Genomic DNA, 22081 nt, shown 5'->3' on the forward strand with positions numbered 1-22081 from the left:
CTTTGATTGATTATTTCTATAAATGATTTTAAACTAATTAATTGTAAAAATGAGACAAGTTATCGATGTTTTTCAAAGTATTTAAATTCCCAATCCATACGAATAATTAACTGGATTTAATGCAAAAATTAATTGTGTAATTGTAATTCCATAGAAAATAAATTTTAATACTGTTTAAGCCTTGTTTAAACAAATACTAAATGTAAAAAAAATGTCTAAAATAAATATAAAAATTGCAGACATTTTGTAGTTAAGCGCGTTTTCCCAAAAACTCAATTATTTTGTAATAGTTTCAATAATTTACCTGTCACCAGGTTATACATTATTAATGGCTATTGCTTGGTTTCATCGACATTATTTGATTTGCTCAACGCTACGCCATTAAAACGTTTTTCAATTACCATAAGTGAAATATGTTCAGTAAAATCTAAACTATAAAAACTATTAGGATTATTGTAATACTGAGGGTTGAAATTACAAACATTAATAATTAATATTACTATTAGATAGATAGATAGAAAATGCGTTATTTATAATTGTTTATAATTTATAATTCTCTTTCTCATTCTTTCAAACCAATACGACATGGAAGAGATTTCTTCAGTCAGTGAACCTTTCAGAGCTAATAAAAATCGCATAGTAAAGAAAATAAAATAAAAATTAGTTTCTGATCTTAGAAAATAATCTGTTTTGACTATATCTAAGTATATATCCATCGTAACAAATGATAAATTTAATCAACCAAGATAAATTAAAAGTTCATTTAAAAGCCAATTTTCTGAGAAGTAGGGTCTTTTTTAAATAAATACGTCTACGGAATTTATTCTTCGCAGCTTTTACATGCAATAAAGAGGTTTGTTCAATAAGCTAGGCAATATACAAAGTCGTACCTATAGTTCCAGGCGGGTCGTGTGTATAAGCGTCCTGGCATCCGAACCCTACAAACATTGTATTAACCTTTCCTTTGTTAGGCTACTATATAAATTCCGAAATAAATTGCTCAAAAATGAACTGGGATATTGCCAATTTTGTAGTATTTACTTTTTCTAGCGTTTTTATTTTATTTTTATTATAAATTACATGAAAATTTATTAGAAATTATGTTTTTACTGAAGGACAATTAATTAAGGGATTTTAAAAATAACAAAATAAAAGGTTTTAATTTCATAATTTTGTTCATTTTTTAAACAATTAATACCGTGCATAATCTCCTCTGTTAGCTAAAACCTCTGTGCACTTGTTAGCCATACAAAAAGTTTGTAAAGTGTTAAAAGGTTTTCATTGATTTCATAAGGAATTTCACTCCATAGGTTTGCATTGTTGCAGCTCAACTGGCTGCGGATGATGATCGAAAAGCCTTCTATGCAACGCATCCAACAAATGCTCACACCTCACGAGGAGACTCTACCTCTGGAGACAGGGTAGAAGGGGCTGATGGGAAATTCCCAGGTTTCTAAACATGATGAACAACTCTGCCTCTATGAGGTCTGGCGTTGTCATCCAGAAATCAAAAATCACTGCCAATGAGATCCCTGGTTCGAGGGGCGTATTCCTCGTTAATTTCTTGAACATAACGGACTGCGGTGAGGGTTCAAGGTTGTCACTAATTTCATAAGGAATTTCACTCCATAAGTGTTGCAAAGCTGCAGTCAGTTGTTGCAGGTCAACTGGCTGCAGAAGGTGATCGAAATGCCTTTTCTGCAACGCATCCCACATGTGCTCAATGGGATTGAGGTCTGAAGACATTGTGGGTGGGAAATTCCTAAATTTTCTAAACATTGGTGAATAACTTTGCCTCTTTGAGGTCTGCGGCATTGACATCCGGAAATCGAAAATCCCTACCGATGGGATCCCTGGTTCGAGGGATGTATTCCTCGTTAATTTCTTGAACATAACGGACTGCGGTGAGGGTTCAAGGTTGTCACTAATTTCATAAGGAATTTCACTCTATAAGTGTTGCAAAGCTGCAGTCAGTTGTTGCAGGTCAACTGGCTGCGGATAGTGACCGAAAAGCCTTTTCTGCAACGCATCCCGCATGTACTCAATGGGATTGAGGTCTGGAGACATTGAGGGATGGGACAGATAGGAAATTCCTAGATTTTCTAAACATTGGTGAACAACTTTGCTTCTTTGTGGTCTGCGGCATTGTCATCCAGAAATCGAAAATCCCTACCGATAAGATCCCTGGTTTGAGGGGTGTATTCCTCGATAATTTCTTGTTCATAACGTACTGCGGTGAGGTTGCCTTCAACAATATGGGTCGTCCAGGGTAAATCCCCTCATCACTCATCCACTATTCTCGGTGGACTCTTCGGCGCCTGTTATCACTATATCACTATACAGACAAAAATGTGACTCATCAGCACACATAACAGCATTCCATTGGTGTTCTCTTGTAGGCGCTCGCTGCACCATATTCTCCTGAGTTGCTGGTGGTGGGCTGTTGCTGTAAGTCGTATCAAAGGGGCATACTATGTGAGGCCAACTTCCTACAATGGTTTGTGTTGATAAATGCCTTGCCAAAACATCTTGTCCTTCATTTAGGAACTGGCGGGCACTATGTAAAGAATTCCATCTTGCAGCAATGACAATATTTCTTTTCCTTAGCGTCGTAATGTACAGAGATCCACTACCAGGCTTCCTATTGGCACTTCTAGTCTCTCAGAATCGAGCTAAAGCCCCTGGAGACCACGCTCTGAGAAACGCCAACTGCCTCTGCGATACCACTTGCCGGTGACCTCGATGTCTCAATCACACAACAATATCTGTTTCCAGATGATGTCTTTCCAACTGGATTAAAATAGAGTAAAGATGAGAAAAGGCGTTTGTTTACAAAATGAGTAATCTTCATGTTTATTATTCGTATGTAAATCCGTAATTAAAAATGATGATTAACATTTGTTTGTTTTTCGTTTGTATGTTCTATTTTATGTTATCCAACTAACAAGAATATACCGGTTAATTTAATTAAAATGAATAGTTTTTTTATTACATTTATTTGATGTAAATTTAATTTTAAAAAATTAAAAGAAATTAATTAAATTACGAATAGCCCTATTTATTTTTGAGCAGTTTATAACTTCCTGATTTCTCCCAGAATTGTACATTCGGCCATAAAATGGAATACATACTATATCGCTCGCGAGTTGTATAGTGTACATGAGCCATCTCCATCCTCCCCCGTGTAACATAATTTAAACGTAAAACATTACATCTGCTTTTAAAGAACTACCTAAGTTTTTTTTTTAATGATAAGCCTTCAAAATTATCCTTATTCGAATTAAATAGGCTTCCGTTGTGAGAGACAAGAATATAAAGAACATGACTGGGATGAGAGGACTGGGCCGAGTTGAAGCATTCCACGTATATTTTGCTGGGATATTTTGGATGTAATGTATGAAAAGTATTCCGTCCACCTAGAGATATTTTCCATGGCCGGCGAGTAGAACAGAATATTTTTTGAATAGTCGCCCTTGTGCAAACCAGCCTGTATTGTCTTTTATAACCTCGTCAGCTTATTACTACTATTAATCATAAATCATAAGTCAGAGTATAAATGTGACGCGCAGATATGAATACTTAAGAATTATAACGTGATTTTAAGATTTAGAATGCAATTAAAATAATTAAAACAATTGTATTATATATTGAGTTTTGAAATTCGATCAATTTTTTGCCCAGCGCCCTAGTAAGGAACAGAAACAATTCTTAGTTTAATAGAAAAAAAATTGAATGTAAATTTTAAAGGCGCTTAGTCTGTCACTCCTGTAAATAAATAAAGCCGAAATAAGTGTCGGACGGATGGAAGCATTTTTCCTTTTACATTACAATTGGCCGGCGTTTCTCTCTTTTCCACGATTTCCCAAAGTCACAAGGCTTTGCCGATGTGAGGAAGAGGATTTCGACGTCCGGGCCGAATAGCTGATTGTTAATCTGGACGCGTTTTTGATTTCCAGGCGAGTGCGTTCAAGTTTCATTAAGCCCGGAGGGAGGAGCAATAATTAGCGTCGACAGAAAACAGTACCCTATTAACGTACGGTTTGTGTTGCCAAATATACCTCCTCTCATATCTATTTTATGATGTCAAAAATGGTACATTTCCCTATTTGTTTTTCGCTTTTATACACTGAACGATCGGAAACTGTCGCACTATATTTGTACATTTTAGTTCTCAAGAAAGAAGCTTATCACCAGACCGCATCTCACGACCTCCAAATAATCGAAAGAAACATTGTTAAGAAACATTGTTGCAAAGCAATTTGCAACAGGATTAGGCTGGTCTCATACTACGGACAACTACTCGTCAGACATGAGTTCTCACATTGTCACAGACTTGTCGGGGACGTTTCTCCGTCAAAAGCGATTGATTTGGTTGGCATGCATTCGGAATGATTTTTGTTCTAATTTTTAGGTTTCTTTAGATATTTTAAAAGCAATTTCTTGAATTAAAATAATTTTTTTTGTCCATGACTACTCACGAAAACGTCACATCAAAAATTGTACTAACGCCTCTCATCCCATGGGCCCAGAAATTTGCGAAAAATGGGAATTCTCTTGAAAACACCCATGCCTTCGTCTATTGTGTCAGTCTCGTTCGTCAAAAATATTACGTATGGTGCTGGAAGTGAGTTGACCGAAAATAGTTTGGATTTTTATTGGAAACTTGTCGGAGGGGTCCTCCTAGCCCGCTATTACCAACGGTAAAATAATAACTACATACGGAACAAGCAAACATTTTTTGCGTGCACTCTTTCAGGAATAAACATAAAAAATATAAATAATTTATATTTAGTTTTAGAAATTTTGTGAGAAGATTATGTAAGCTTGAATGCAATGAAAATTCTATTATTCACAAGTCATTTAAGTCGTCCGTCGGAGTCAAAAAATCCCAACTTCTGGGATCGAGTCGCAGGGCAAAACGGGCGTATACGCACGATAATTAAGCTTCTGCGAAGTAGGGCGTATACGGACATTCAAAAATCGGACGTAGTCCGTACCAATGTGAAAGCAGGCTGCCTCGGAATCACCGGTTTTCTCCTTTATTGTTAGAGAAAAAAATTAAACTTGTAACGCCCCTTTAATTTTGATGTAGATTTTATGAATTTCCAGATAATTCAGTTTACTCATCGAATTATGAAGGTTACCTGACACATTTTAAATCTTGAATTATTCATAATGACATAATTGAAAAATGGCAAAAAGGAGGGAAAATTCGAAAGGTAGGTTGAGATGGGAAGTTGATGTCCAAGTGGATCGAAGTCACGAAAGCTCAAGTGGTTAGAGCAGCGGCGTATTTAGCCGAAAGTCGTATGTTCGAATCCCGCTCGTTCCACTAACTGTTTTATTTCAGCCAATACCTTACATAAAGATTAATTAATCATAATGTTAAGTTTATGATGAGATAGAAAAACCTTTTCTAAATATGAATATTTAGGTAGAAAGAAACCAGGTCGTCCATGGTAATAAATTCCTGGTTTTACCAAAATATTCAAAATTTGAAAACATAATCTTAAATTAGACCAATTATTTTTTAATAATAACTAGCTTAGTATCATAACAATAGGACTATTTGACATTAATCTCAAAATTCAGAACTTGACCAATTGACCCGGAAGACCACCAGATGAACCTCCTCGATATTTTTTAATCCTATGTTAAGTTCTGGTAGGGATGAACATAATTAAGGTAAACTTAATTCCTTATTTTTCTATTTGATATCTAAAATAACACCTTTGATCAAGAACATTCAGCTTGGTTATATAAAAATCAGTCGTTTGGTTTAGAACTTATGACTTTTTGAGATTGTGGAAACATTTTTTTTCCATTATTGTTTTATCACAAAGCCTAGGCGAATAATAGATAAACATTATTATTTGTACACAAATAATACAATTTATTTAATTCTAGTTGTTAATCATCGCGCAGATTAAAGTTGTGCCCGATGTGTAGTTGATAATTAATGTTAATATTTCAATTTTATCAACAAGCCGAGGAGACAACCAGATCAACTTACATTCATCAGTGACACTCAACCGCAACACAAATTCACGGATGGACTGTTGGGTTTTTAAACATAAAAAATTAGATTACAATTAATTAAGGTTTTTAGTTGATATAAAAAAGTCAATGGCACGAGCGGGATTCGAACCCACGATCTTCGGCTAGATACGCCACTCGGGCACCAACTTCCTATCTCAACCCCACCTTTTGAATTTTCCCTTCAGATCGAGGTCACGATAGCTCAAGTGGTAGAGCAGCGGCGTATCTAGCCGAAGATCGTGGGTTCGAATCCCGCTCGTGCCACTGACTTTTTTATCTCAACAAAAAACCTTAATTAATTGTAATATATTAATTGGTCAAGCGGACCACGAAATTAGTGAATTTAATAAAAAATTAGAGTTGATGGGGGGGGGTCTACGTGGTGAAGAGAACCCAAGTTAAACAAACAATGCCTCACTAACAATTTAACCCCGACTTACGGTAAACTTAAATTTAAAAAATTCGCCGCAACGACTGCCATTAAAAACGCCCAAAAAACTTGGGTAAAAATAGAAATACGCTCATAAAAAAGACAGACTCAACTAAGAAATCCTAGGCGTACACCTACCTATTAGCGACCTACTCCTACCAGAAACAGTAACAGACTTCCTCAAAATCAACCAAGACAACAAAAACATTAATTTAAAAAAAAATAAAAAACCGCGGGTGAAGACGTACCCTTTGTCGGTTCAGCATAAGGTAAATTTATTAGTAGTCTGATTGACCAAATTACCTTTTTCAATTAATTATTCGTTTTTTGGAATGTCTTGGTTGAAATGAAAAAGTTAGTTAAACGAGCAGGATTCGAACCCCCGACGGCGCATTGAGCCGAAGGTCGTTGACATACAAGACACTACATAGTAAGGTAAATTGTTCATTTTTGTTTCAAGGCAGTAGTACGACGTATGGGACTGGTTAACAACATGGAAAAAGTCATAAATGTGACAGTTACGTCAAAGAAACGTAACTTTAATAATATTCATCCATTCCATCACTAACGCTGACTTGAATAAGTAATGCCAATGATAAAATGATTTATCGTTTAAGTGCAAATAATTATATTTATCTTCCAGTTTTGCTGAACCTGAAAAAAAAACTGTCTAAGACTTTCAGCGAAATCCAAACCCACTTAAATAAATAAAATAAAAAGGTTTAACAAATATTTGTTTACAATTTTAAAAAGACATATTTTCATTTTATTATTGCTTTAGCAATGTAAAAATTGTTGTTGATAAAATGTATGTATCGCTGAATTAAACATACACGATATGACTTTATTTTAAATATGTGCGGATGAGGGTAAAAAAATCGATTGAAAAGTTCTGGGCAAAAAAATATTACGTTCTATCGAGCAGTCTGCAAGTTGTTGAACGTCTGTCAGCAGTTAGTCGAGTCTGACCAAAACAAAAAGTGAAAATAGACAAACCTCGTTTCTGAAACCATCAAATATACATTCTAAAAAAATTCTCAGTCGGTAGAAAAAATTCGAAAATTGCAATTTATCTATAAATACAAGAAATTATAATTATACTCTATAAGACAAAAAGGAAGTTTACATCTTAACATAATACTGTCACTACCAGTACCATTAACCTCGGAACCCATCGACAAAAATATCACATTTTGTGTATTTATTTTTTGATGATTTTGTCCGTATTAATTTTGAACAAAATGTTTTTTAAAAAGATGTTTCAAATTCTCTTCTTTTTTCGATTGTTTAAGAATTATTTTCATGAGATTTTTAAAAAAAGCGCAAGTATGTTAGAGAGAAGAAGAGAAGATTGAGAAGATTTCTTGAGAAGATTAAATGAAATTAGCGGAAAGCATGAATGTATCAATAATAGTTTTTTTAAATATAATTTGCAGTACATTACAACTACCTTCAGTAGGTATCAAGTAACAGTGATCAAGGTAATATATACAAAATTAAAACCAAGAGTGGAGAAAACACCCATTGGTATTACTCCAATGTTTCTAAAATATTGTCTGTTTAATTGATACTTGTATCATTATCATTTTAACTATCATCACCATCACTTCCTAGGAGATCTCGCGGCCATTGTCTCTTCAGTCGGTGGGGAGGGATTGAGGGGATACGTCGGGATGCGACTTTTCTAATTTACGGTAGTTGGGAGGTATTTATGAAATTTACGGTAACGGGAACGGATTTCATCTTGAACGAAAGGGATATGTAAGTCTGTATGTGTAGTTAGGTTCGATAAATAAAATAGAGCGTCTAGTATTTTTCTTAGTATTAAGGACTGAGCAGTTTGAGTATGGTGGATGATGGAATGTTTGGCTGAACCCCACATTTCCAGTCCGTAAGACCGTACCATCTTAACTATGGTGTTGTAAAGCAACAATGTAATTTTGATTTTTGAGAGGTAAATTAGAACGTTTGTCAAGAAGTCGTGCAAGAGCTCTATGTCGTGTTATAACCTCCTGACATTTCAGTCGTTTGCCAATGTACAGTCCGAGTTACCGCACCTTGTCCGCAGTTAGGACTTGTTGAATTTAAAATTAAAAAACGTTGTTAAATTTGTGACTTCTAATTTCCTAATAGTATTGTTGGGCTAAATAGCACCCAAGTGAAAAATCTGATCCGATTTTGTTTGAATTACCTATAAATAGTTAATCTTTCAAAGTGACATTGTTTACTTTCATCCGTTGTCAACTGTATTCACACTTAGGTACAGGGTGCTCGTCTATTTTCATAAATAATTGGCAAGCTTCGGGTTCTTAATCAACCTCCACAACCTTGCCGGCGGATCCTTAATGTAGATCTTGCGTCTTTTCCTTTCTTGTTGCATGAATCTGTACCTACACAGACCCTCACAAAATCATAAAATATGTTCTTCTGTCTCCTCTTCTTCCTAGACGTACGGGCACATTGTTTCTTCATATGTGTGCAGGTGTCTTCTTGTAAGGACAAAAAAGAAAAGAAAACTTCAACATAATTTCGTTGTTCAATATGTTTATTGTCTCTTTTTTATGGTCTGTTTGTTTTGTATGGTCACTTTTTTGTCGTTTTTATTAAGTTAGAGATCGGTTTTACAACTTCGGTATTGTTGTTCTTTTTTTTAATTTGGTTAAGTGTTTAGTGTAGATATTTTGTCCAATTTTTCTGCTTTGATTGTTCGTTAAGTTTAATGTCTCTTTTCTATGTGTTTTCTTTCGTTTTTCTTTCTTTTTGTGCTTTTGAATTAAGTTAATGTGAAAAGCACCCAGGATAAAAAAAAAAATTGAATCACTAGATTAACCCCATTCCCATTTGTCACGCCGTCACCACTTTTTTCCCATTTATTATATAATTACTGCATTTTGGTTTGATGTAATTAAAGAAAAGGGCGTACCGCTAGAACCGTCGGTGGCCCCAACGGTTTAGGCGTTGACACGGCGCTCATCACTGTAAGGTAAAGGTCCCAGGTTCGAATCCAGCGGCCCTGCATTCGAACCGACGTACTTATAAATGGGCTTTAAAAAAATAGCTTGGTTTCACAATTTTCACAAAACAATTAATTGGTCAGACTTTAAATACCTATAATAAGCTTTGGAATACACATGAAGTTCATCTCAGTCAGAAAATAAGCTTAAATTAGTGATTAATTGTATGTTAAATATTATTTAGGCACATGTTTATAATAGTTGGTTAATCAAAATCTGTGATATTATTTATACATTTATCTCCATGTTTACTTTTACATTTGATTTATTTGTATTTTCTCAAACCAATCTTGTTAACTCCCTGTGTTGTTTGGTGTGAATGTCGTATTGGCAGTCGATTGGCCAGTCATACAATTCACGTCGAGAGACGAGTTTGTAATTTATTCAACCCGATGATGAGCGTTTAATTCTCGAAATCGTTATAAACAATAAAAAGCGAGTAGATCCATCATTTAAAAGAAGTGAATCGACATACTCACCCCACCTTTATAATATTTATTATTTCTATCATGTGCCATCATTGTCTACAATCTCAATATTTCAAAAAAAATTAACTTCTGTTGGTCAATTCTTCCACACACAATTAGAAGTTATACTCTGGATCCAGAACCATACTGTGGCTTAGCATCCAGCCACAAAAGAGGATACATCTTAAAATGGAGTCTTAATGAGTCCAAAACCTGGTGGAACAATACCACAGGTATGAATAAAAGGACCATCCGCAAAACTTTACAAAATAATTGCTAGAAGGCAACCGCTACCGAGCCGGGATTCTGGTTGGACTCCTAACAGGGCACTGCCACTTAAGAAAGCACATGCACCGGATAGGAGTACAGACAGAAGAAACACTGCACATACTGCCAGGAAGAGGAGGAGACCGCAGAACACCTATATTTCTGTGATGTAGGTGCAAGTTCTTGCCACTAGGACAAGAAAAACCGCAAGCAAGATCCTACAAGCTGGCCAGCGAGTTACATATAAATAACAGGGGAACACTAGATCTATTCAGATCGAGGTGCAGTAGGCCTTGTGGCCGCCTCTTTCATACTATCCCTATATAAAGGGCGGACATACAGCTGAGGTCATCGCTGGCCCTCTGCGTGCATTTTCTTCTTTTTCTGGTCTTTTACGCCTATTTTTCGGCCTGCAGTCATTTGAGCGTCTATTACTGACTATTACTGACTGAAAACTAAGTCGGTATCCTAAAATGCCAGCCCCTCATTTGTACATTAGGTTATCAACTTCAGAATAGACACAGTACATACATATATACATACGTGTCATATAATCATCCCATATAAACATAGAAGTCTTGTCACTTCCACTTCCTCAGAGTACTTGATATTTTGATATTCCTCGGGGCGGGATTGACCCCACTCCATTCTCGCTAATAAGTTCATTTTACTCTCCGACGTCATACTCACTCCAGAGAACTCGATATTACACGGGTCGGGATTAAGCAAACACTTCCTTTCGCGCTAATAGATTAGAAATTTATACTATTAAAAGTAGGGATTTTATTTTGTTTTTGTTTATAAAAACAATTAGGTAATTAATTTAGTGTCAGCTATTAGAAAAACAGGCAATGCGTGTATGGTCATGATTAAGAGTGATAAAAGTAATTATCAAAGAAAAACATGTACTTGAACATCCATCAAGCCTCTCATTTTCAAGTAATGTGATGGGCCGGCTATTAGGAACAATTGAGACAATTTAGTATGTTTTGAATGCAGAATAATTAAATTGAAAGGCTAGCTCACGTAAAGGAATTAGATAGCAAGGGGATAATTAAAATTTTGAAGGGGAAACATTTTTCCGAAAAATAATGAAAAATGTAACGTCAATAACGTTGAAAAATGTTTTTCCATGATTAAACGTTGTGCATAATAGATGCGATGCTCGTTTGCGTTTGAACGTTCAAATTTCCAACTGTGACCAATTTCTACAATAAAATCAGACCAAAAATCACGCGAATTCTGCAACGTATCATTTACCCGTCTAAAATAATCCACTCTCAAGAGCACTTATAGATTGATGAAGGGAAATGTGGAACGGATGTTAACGAGATTGAAACTCTTTGTTTTAGCATGCCTGTTACCCTATATACTTTTATAATAGAGTTTAACGTTCCTCTTCACCTCAACTTCAACGTATCAACAAATAGAACCACCTATTCTTATTGATTAAGATTGGAAACATAAAAATTATTAACATTTTTAAGGATGCAAAAAACTAAATTCCTACCATAATATTATCAAGTGCACCTTTCGATACATGTTTTTTATTTGTATATTTTTGTTACTTTACCAAAAAGAAATGAAATTATTAATAATAGATAATTCCTTTAATTAAAATTAAATAAAAATAAAAAAAACACCAATTAGAGATTTTTTCGCAAATCATTTCCTATAGGAATTTAATATTCGTTATTTTTGCAGTAACACGAGTAGAGCGGGTTACCGTTGTTTATGGAAAAAGGTAAAGAGGACTTTCGTGTACAAATGAACAGGCAGAATTTTTTTTAAAGCATACAAGGTCCATTAAGCTGTCAGATTGGAGCGAGAGAGAAAGAGAGAGAGGAGAGATAGAGAAGATTAATTAATTTTCACAAAAATCATCCAATAAGACAAAATCGGAAAAAGATCCTAACAAAAATTAATGAGTCGTTACAAGGATATAAGTTTATTATGCCTTTCCGTCCAACAATAAAATCTCAACAAAGAGGAACTAAATCCGCCTAAATCCATCTCTTAAATGAGTAATTGCTCCCAGTAACAAGACAAGACGATGCCCTGAGGGATCTCATCTTTGTTGTACGGTACAGAAGAAAATTACAATCAAAGTCAGGGCAAATAAAGATCGTTAGTTGAATTGTCTAAAAGTGTTAAATACAGACTAAAAATAAAACGGTGAAAACGCAATATCTCAAACTTACAACCATATTTTGACGTATTTACTTTTTTCTTGGTTGTCTTAAAATGTACGTATTGTTTAAAAGTAATTTTTATACTTAATATTGTATTGTGTATATTTTTTACCACCATTAAATGTGTGTTTTGTGTAATTATTTAATTAGAATACGCACGAAATAACCCTACAGCATTCTTCTTCTTTTTTTTGCAGGTTGATGTTGCTATGTCTGTTATGGTTGGCCATAAGTTGCGACACAATAAGATGTGATGACGTCGCTTCTTCGCGGCCGTCGAAATCGATCGAAATGGCAGAAAAAAATAGAACCGTCGTTCCAGGGAGAGATAAGAGGGGAGCTTCTGGACTCGATGAAATATTAGAAGAGCTGCAATCCAAGAGAGACTCCCCAGGGCCAAAAATGAGATTTTCTTCTTGGGGTGGTAAAAGATCCGAGGATCTTTTAGACGAAGAAGAAAAGAGAAGCAAATTTTCTTCTTGGGGCGGAAAGCGTAAATTTTCATCGTGGGGAGGAAAACGATTACCGGCGGATTACGAAGAAGGGAAAAAAAGGGCAAAGTTCAACTCTTGGGGAGGGAAGAGGGTCAAATTCAATTCATGGGGGGGAAAAAGGTCAGATCCCGAAGAAGACAAAATATCTAAATTCACTTCCTGGGGTGAGAAACTGAGCGATGAAGACGATGATGTGGAGTACGTCGACCAAGACAAAAGGTCGACTTTTAACAGTTGGGGTGGAAAACGGGAGGACGAAACTTGGCGAGACATGATTAAACGGACTAAATTCAATTCTTGGGGAGGTAAACGGGCTATCAACAGCACGGCGGATATGCTGATATTTAAAAGAGCCAACCCGAACAGCTCTTGGAAAAGGAAGCCGATATTTTCATCATGGGGAGGGAAAAGAACAGCGCGATCAGCCCAACCGTTCCGACTTCTCCCGAATACTCTCCTTAAGGAGCATTCTTGGGGATCCCTCCTTCGTCCTATACGGCGTGGCCCGGATTTCTATGCTTGGGGAGGAAAGCGTTCCACGTAGACACTAAACCCTCATTCCTAAATCGTGTACCAAAAATAGTGTTTTATTCCCACCCGTTGGAGTTGAAATATTTTTGCAAAACGGACACTTCACATTCAATAAAGGCCTAGATTACTACGTCGATATTTTCATCCTTGATTCAAAAATCACCCCTACATCCGATTTATCGTGTTGTACTTATTGTTAAAAAGACCGCTATACAATAAAGTAATAAATATATACACGTACTGTTATTGGTTTATTCTTTGTTCTGAGCAACAATTCCTTCCGTCATTCAGACTTCAATGGACTTAATAACGGTACAGTTAAACACTACACGGTGGAATCGAATTATATACATGTTGTGTACTCAAGGACATTATATTTTTAATGGTACAATATATTTAAATTTATTGAGCAGTGTTATTTATTGATTAAACTGTTGCAAAATTAATAGTTGTATAGAAATGGAAATAAGTAATTATTAAAATAAAATGTAAAAGAAATTAATGGAAATAAAACAGTTTTACGACTGATTTTTAAATCCGCTATTCACACTTGAATTAAACCTCTATTATGATCGTCGCATGGAATCGGTAAGTACTTGCTGCTCTCGTTTATGTACATCTCTACCTACTGCCTCATCCTTCGAACTAATTGACCGGTACTTCCGAGTCATTGAAGGATCGGCGTCTTACCCAACCTTCTCGTTCTGGTGTAACGCAGGGCAGTGTTCTGGCGCCCGTACTGTACCAGGTGTATACAGCAGACCTCCCATCTCATCCTCACACCATTACCCTAACCTTTGCAGACGATACAACGATGCTTTCAAGCAACTGTGATCCAGTCATTTCCACTCGAAACCTCAGGAACACCTCACTCTACATGAGTCATGGTGGGAGAAAAAAAGGTTAAAATTCAACACAGAAAACTCCATACACATAACCTTCACTATCCGCAAAAAAGATCCCTGCTCCAGTCTACTTCAATAAAATACCCTCTCCCAACTGCTGACAAAGTGTGGTACCTAGAAAATGACAAACGTCTGACGTGGAATCCTCACACAAGACTAAAACGACAAGAAGTTATTAAATGTTACAGAGCACGTTCACTTCTTGACAAACGCTTTAACCTACCTCTCTTAAACAAAAGTCGGCTTTGTAAACACCCTAGTGATGCCGATATGGACTTACGGACTGGAAGTGTGGGGTACAGCCAAACATTCCAATATCCTCCGAATATAAAGAGCCCAATCCATAATACTCAGAAAAATCCTTAATGCTCCCTTTTACATGTCCAACGAAACTACCCACATAGACCTAAATATTCCTTTTGTCCAAGATGTAATCCATTCCCGTTACGGACAATTCCGTACAAACCTCCCAACAAGCATAAATCTACAAATACAAATCCTAACATCGCGACGAATTCTCTCTAACCCTCCTCGACAACTAAAAAGAAGATGGCCACGGTAGCGTCTGTCCAGTGAGTTAAATAAGTTTCTCCACAAAATAGCAGTTTCTCCATTCTTGTTTATCTATTTATTTATACACACACTGTTACTTGATACCAAAATGAAGGAAGTTGTAATATACAGTAAAAGGAAAAATTCAAGCAACAAGTTCTCTTAGAATCTCAACTTCTTAAGTAAAAGGTTAAAAAAGGCATTTTAATCCAATGTAAATCTCTTCGCGTAAACCATCAATTTTTAAAATGCTTTCCTCGTATTGCATAAATATATAATTCAAAACTGTTTTATGTTTACCCAAATGAAACTAGGCAGATTAAAAAATGTAAACAAGCTATTTCCTATTTCTTTCTGCTGGAGTGGAACATAAACGTGTTATTGGCCGCCATTGGTCTCAAATGAAACACTTCTCATACCGTCCCTCATTAAATCTGGATTCATAATTTCAATTTTCTTGCCGCGTTGGATTAATATTTATTTGACACAGTTTTGTTTTACTTCATGTAAATTAATTTTTATTTAGAAAATTGGATGGGTTTTAACAAATAATTTGAAAAGTCCTTCAACTCGGTCGTCCCACGGATTTCCTTGTCCAACAACGGTAGTCGCGTTATGTGAAAATCTTCGTAGAGGTCCATTATCTGCCCCAGATATTTCTCCTGAACGTTTTTCCTTCCTTCGCAAAAATTGCATTTGATTTCAGAAGAAGATTGATTTTTTCCTTTGGCCATCAGCTGATTCACCACGATATTGTCCGTATGAATTCGAAGTTTGACGAGCTCTTGGATCAACCTTTCGGTTTCGTACACTGAAAGGAATTCTGCGATGCAGACGCAAATGAACGTCGTATGGTCGGGATCTTTAAACTGTTCGTTGGCGAGCCTCATGCCTTCGAGGATCTGATCGAACTTTTGATTTGAGAGAGCCGGTGCGGCGTCGCTCGAAGAAAGGCCACAAAACAAGGTGAACTGATCGAAGAGACCTCCCAAACGGCGCTTCAGGCTGGAAGCTTTTTCGAAAAACTTCTCGAACAGATTCGGGAAGCTCAACAACCGGATGGTGTGCCCTGTCGGGGCGGTGTCAAAGACAACTATGGAAAAGTCCATATCGTTCACGAGCTGGACGACGTTCATGTATCCCATGGCTTCGTCGACCCCAGGCAAAGCACTGACGACGTCACGAAAAAACGAGTCCAACTCGGCGTTTCCCAACGTCCCCGAAGCCGAGAAGGACGCGTTTGGATCTATTTCCATCGCGAACAGATTTTCCGTGCCGTTGACTTTCGTCGGTGTCCATGTGAATTTTTGGTCGAAAGCGTCCGAGAGGTTGTGAGCAGGATCCGTAGAGATGAGCAACACGTTTTTACGGCAATTGGCCAGCTGTAAAGCTAGACTGCAACTGCACGTCGTTTTCCCGACTCCTCCTTTTCCACCCACGAAAATCCACTTCAGCGATTCCTTCTCGATGATATTCTTCAGATTCGGCTCGGGGATTAGAGTCGGTTTTATCGAACTATTTCTCGTCGGATCAAGTAAAGCCATTGCAATATTATACGAACAACAAATCTAAGAAAAGCCAAATCGAATCAAACCTTAAAGTAAACGGACCGAGTTTTTGAACAGATTTCGTCATCGAACTAACTTTTGTATTTTTCTTCTCTAGAAAGTTTTTGTAAGGACGTGTATTCGAAATGTAAACGTTTATCATGTACGATTAAAATATAATGCATAAATAAATAAAAAGAAAGGTGCCTGTTTAAAAATAAACTTTAAAATAACACATGTTTTATTTTTATAATCGATGAAGACTAAAAAATAAATAAGCAATAATTTCTTAAATGGGTTGCTCATACAAGAAAGTCAGAGGGGAACTCTTTCTCCCAACAAGTATTATTCGATTTACTTTTGTTATTAATACTGACAAATGATTTGATTTTACAAAATTTAGCACAGACCAATCAATTTTTGTTCCAATAAATGTTTTTATTCTCAAAGAGTTGTCTAAACGAAAACAATTTATACAACAAACCTTGTCTACTAAGATGAATTTTGATTTTATTCAATTAATTAATCTTCATATAATGTATTTGTTAAGATAAAAAAGTCAGTGTCTCGAACGGGATTCGAACCCACGACCTTCGGCTAGATACGCCGCTGCTCTACCACTTGAGCTATCGTGACTTCGATCCACTCGGACACTACTTCCCATCTCAACCCCACCTTTCGAATTTTCGATCATTTTTGCAATCAAGCCGAAAGTCGTGGGTTCGAATCCCGCTCGTGACACTGATTTTTTATCTCAACAAATACCTTATACAAATATTAACTAATTGAAAAACGTTATTCGGTCAATCGGAGCACGAACTGTAATGAATTTGATTTTATTGCGGAAAATGGTCTGTTTTCGTTCTAAATAGTGGAGGTGGGGTGAGTATATCAATTCACTTTTTGCAATGGATGGTTCTACTACAAAACCACAAAACTTAGTAAAGTAAGTTTTGTGAGTACAACAATCCTTTATTTTTAAAAAAAGTTTGAGTAATATACAACTTTGTGTAAATAGCTTTGACGTTTACGATCATCCCCTGATCAGCGAATCTGAATGTTGTCTGTGAATTTGGTTTGACTGTCAGTATTTTGGTTTGTCAAATATGACAATGAAAATTTACCACTGATGATGTTGAGAAGCCGAAACGGGAGGAACAAGCTCCTGGTTCATGACCACGCCACAATTAGCAACATCTCACAATAGGTAGACAAACCAGTCAGTAGTAGTCACCACCTATCCAATACTGGGATACTTTTATTTTATTTGCGAAAATGCAAGTTTTTGAAAAATGAAGGTAATTTGTTTATATTTAATCTAATCTAGTCCTGTGTGGTGATTAGTGACCGTTAATCGATTTCTAAATAAAAACTAATCTAGTCCTCTAAACTTCTTTTGGGTTGTCCGGAAAATAATGCAGGTTTTCATGTTTTCTTCCAATTATCCCTCTATATAGTAAACTGTTTACGTTTGATGGATTATTTTGTACGAAAGCGAACACTTTTTAATCCTCTGCCAAGCAAAGAACTGTACCGGAACATTAATGAAGTCAGGGGCGATGGCAGTGTGAGGAGAGATGGTTTAAAAGATTTCGAGAGGGAGAAAGAAGGTCATGGAAGGATTCTTCCTTAAATGATGGGTTTCTGCAAACTTTTGTCTAAGAAAATCCCAGAACAACTGTTCGAGAACTTGCAGAGAATCTTTCAGTTAGCAAATCGACTACTGCTGGTCATGTTAAGGAATCGGAAATGTGAAAAACCTCGAAAGTTGGGACTCTAATGCATTGTCATCGTTAGGAAATTTGCACAAACTTCTTTGCCGGAACAGAAACGAACCTTTTCTGGATAGAATTGTTACTTGTAATGAAAAGTGGATTCTCTACGACGGGGCTTCCCATACATTTGTCCGTGGACCCCTTCGGGGTACGCCGACCCAATCCATAGGGGGACCGTGGCGAACTTCAAGAAAAATTAATAATTACTAATATATACGTAGAATGAATAAATAAAATTAAAAACCAATAACAATGAGTAGTGAAATCTAAAGTTTTTTATTTTGCAGCAGCAGTCGTGCACTTCATAGGCATGCTTTAGCTATGAAACAAATGCCAGCCTCTTTTAAGAAAGTTTTGGATGAGACTGTTCAAATTATTAATTATATCAAGTCGCGGCCATTGAAGTCAAAACTTTTCACAATACCATGTGACGATATAGCAAGTCTTCATCATTCCCTGCTTCTCCACACAGAAGTGAGATGTTTCATGGGAAAGCACTTACACGATTACAGGAATTACGTGCTGAATTATTGTTGATGGACCACAATGTCAAATTGGCCAAAGTTTGATGAGAAATGGTAAGTATACATAGAAATGATGAATGGTGGAGTGAGTGCGATGTTCAATCCTTTTTAAAAAGATCAACCTACTCACAGTAAGTAGTTATAGTCAATAGTTCCTAGACACTTACTGTGAGTATGAACTATATTTTTAAAAAGGATGGTATGAATATGTAGTCTTTATCAGATATTTTCATCAAAATGAATGAGATGAGATTTCTATGGGAAAGTTATGTTTTTATGTTAATGACAAAGTTCTCGCCTTCAAAAGAAAAATCCAGTTTTGGGTTGAATCTGTTGAGAAGGAAGACATGGAGTGTATACTTGCGTTAAATAGAATGTTTTAAGAAAAAAAACTAGAGCTTGCGAACGACACGTTGATTTGATGAAATACGTGAACACCTTCGAAGTTTGGTGGACCTTTGTGCATTTTCCAACAGCACGAGATACAACGCTGTAACGCTTGGGTGGTCAAACTGTTTTCAGTTACGACAAAGCCAACGCAGTCTTCAAGTGCATACGAATGTTTGATACACATTACTTCAGACTCCACCGTAAAATCTAATTTCGATTCGATCGTTTCCCCCATTTTTGACTCCGATTGGAAAACAAAAAATTTCAACCGCTCGTTGAAAAAGCAAAACATGTTCTTCTTACATTTGCCACAACGTACCCAGCGAATTCTAAAAATCTAAATACTGAAGCTGTCTAGATGCTGAACCGGACATCCGTCTCCAGCTATCAAAATTAAAATCAATATATAAAACTTGTGCAAGTAAAAACAACCTCACTCCTCCCATTAATTAATTTATCATTAATGTTCAAATTATTATTTTTGAATTTGGTTCGAGTTTTATCTACCTAGAGAGTCCATTCTGTCCAATTTTATTTTTGTGCTCCGGATTTTGTAAATAAAGTTAAGTATGTCAATCTAAAGTTTGTTTTCTCTCTCCATCACCTTATTGGGAATGGCTGGCTAATTTATAAAACTACATTTATTTACTACATATACTATAAGTAACTAATTTTAAATACTTGAATGCGATGGGTCCGTCCTGGATTTTCTTCTGTGAAAGGAGTCTGCTGGCTAAAAAGTTTAAGAAGCCCTGCTCTACGAAAAGAGCAGACGTTCTAGACAGTGGCTCGAGAAAGAAGCAGCACCACAAATCAAAAAAAGGTGCTGGTGATTCTTTGGTGGGCTTCATTTGGGCTGATCACTACAGCTTCTCGAATCCTGGTGAAACAATCAATGCCGAAATGTGGCAAACGAAAACTGTTGGTTGCAACTTGGTTAAAAGGTTCTTCCTCATCCTTCCTATTCTCCAGCGCCTACCTACTACCATTTTTCAGACAATGTATTACAACATAAAACATCAGGCTGCCGACACTCTAAACAGGCATTGCAGGTCCTCATCACGGTGGAGACATTGAGCAAGATCAGTTAGGAAAATTAACCGTCGTTGAACCTTAAGGTAATCGGGAAGGCGAAAAAGCTCAAAATAAAGTTAGCCGCATGCATTATCATCGTTATGAGGTTTGCTTGAAACAACGTCTTTGTTGAAACAGAAAGGAACCTTTCCTGGATAGAATTGTTACTTGTAATGAAAAGTGGATTCTCTTCGACAGCAGCGGACGTTCTAGATAGTGGCTCGACAAAGAAGCAACACCACATTTTCCAAAGTTCCCCAACTCATAAAAAAAGGTGATTGTGACACTTCGGTGGGGCTTCTTGAAACCTGGCAAAACGACCAATGCCGGAATGTATTGCTCTCAAATTGAATCAATGCACCAGAAATTTCCATTATTGAAGGCGTCTTTGGTCAATTGGAAAAGGGCGATTCTGTTATACAAAACTCGGCCCCAAGTCAAGTGACTTACACGAAAATTGTTGGATCTTGGTTATGAGATTCTGCCTCAACCTCCAATATTCTCCAGACCTCTCACCTACTCCTACTGACTACCATTTTTTCAGACTCCTGGACATTTTACAACATAAAAAATTTATTCATCAAAAGTCGTTAGAAAATGCGTTTACAGGATTTGTTAATAATGACTTCAAATTTTATTCAATAGGTATAGAGAAGTTGCCATCATGGGAAGAGGTGGATTGAGATGATGGTGATTAGTGGGTATTTTATTATTAAAAAATGTTTAAAATCATTTATTGTTTTTATTTTATAACCATAAACCTGCATTTTTTTCTACTTGCTCTGTCTTTATTGATTTAAATTTGCTAATCACAATTACCATCGGAGTCAAGCATACAGTGTACATTAGAAATATAATTATTCCAAAACCGAATTATCCTTTGAAATGTAGCGGGCCACTACAAATAGATTATTTTAATAAATTCATTAGTAAAATTGGAAGGAGAAACTTTTTATTAACGAGCCCAACTCGCATGCTGTTAATCAGAGGGCGGAAGAAGCACATTGACCTGTGTTTACGATTGTTCCGTCCCACTCCCTAATTGCCGACATAGATATGTAGCTCATCAAAATCTTGGCGGACCTCTATCAATTTCATAATCAAAAATTGACTGGCTGAATCAGATTTAATTAAACGCTTTGATGCTACACAGCCAAACCCTTTTAAAATGAATAAATATAAAATCGGTATGTTAAAAAGAAAGTTCATTACATCCAGTAGGCATATAAGCACATTGTAAACGTGTAAAACAAATCGAACTCAAACCGAAATTGGACAGACAGTCGTACATTTGTATGTAAACAGTTTGGAATGTGGGACGAAAATACATCCATATAACCTCCCGGCGTGTTATATGCACATATGAACATGTACAGTAATGAAATATTAGGGCAGAGACACGCCCTAAAATTTCGTGAGAAATGTTCAATTTCCTACCTTTGACGTCAAGGAAAGTCCTTAGTTTCTTATCGGCGCCTGGCACCGGTTTTAGAAGCCAAATGCAAACAGACGCTATTTAGGATTTAAGTTTAAGAGTTGCAACCGAAATGATACAAACGGTCAAAGTTGACTGAATCACTTCCCTCCAATGTATAATAGTCCGTACATGATAAGTAGTGCAATCATTAGATATCATGTACCATTTGATTAGTTTGATAAAGGAAAGACGTTGAAAGGAAAATGTTTACTTTCTGGGGGAAAATTATTTTTGGTTTTTTTTTTAGTCTGAGAGGTGAAATTATTGCTTCGAGCGCCACAATCGGAATTTCTTCAAACCGCTTCATTATAAATTTACTCGATATGCAATAAAGTGAATTTAAGAACGGTGGAAAAAAGTTGTATTTTAAGATTATTTTTATTTTCCTTATTTATTTTTTTTA

General features: G+C 36.3%; 3 protein-coding genes across 3 annotated transcripts in view; 1 reads left to right on the forward strand and 2 right to left on the reverse strand.

Annotated features, from left to right (window-relative positions):
• LOC106661898 overlaps positions 1-13680 on the forward strand; it is a 30389-nt gene extending 16709 nt beyond the window's left edge. The window contains exon 2 of the mRNA XM_014385633.2: positions 12607-13680. Within this exon, the coding sequence (XP_014241119.1) occupies positions 12607-13447 (841 nt within the window). The 3' untranslated portion in view covers positions 13448-13680. The remainder of the gene's footprint in view (positions 1-12606) is intronic.
• Positions 1-21792, reverse strand: part of LOC106661899 (COMM domain-containing protein 4) — a 61771-nt gene extending 39979 nt beyond the window's left edge. Inside the window, exon 1 of the mRNA XM_014385634.2 lies at positions 21639-21792. The gene's annotated coding sequence lies outside the window, so the exon portion shown is untranslated. The remainder of the gene's footprint in view (positions 1-21638) is intronic.
• LOC106661897 (ATPase ASNA1 homolog) lies at positions 15387-16659 on the reverse strand. Its single transcript, XM_014385632.2, has one exon. The coding sequence runs from the start codon at positions 16433-16435 to the stop codon at positions 15410-15412; it is 1026 nt and encodes a 341-aa protein (XP_014241118.1). The 5' UTR covers positions 16436-16659; the 3' UTR covers positions 15387-15409.
• Positions 21793-22081: the final 289 nt, after the last annotated feature.

This window comes from Cimex lectularius, unplaced genomic scaffold (genome assembly GCF_000648675.2).
Source record: "Cimex lectularius strain Harlan isolate CLEC.00 unplaced genomic scaffold, Clec_2.1 scaffold57, whole genome shotgun sequence".
Classification (NCBI taxonomy): Eukaryota; Metazoa; Arthropoda; class Insecta; order Hemiptera; family Cimicidae; genus Cimex; species Cimex lectularius.

Bases quoted from the DNA above. Each gene is read 5' to 3' on its own strand.
- LOC106661897 (XM_014385632.2), bottom strand. From the start codon at position 16,435: ATGGCTTTACTTGATCCGACGAGAAATAGTTCGATAAAACCGACTCTA.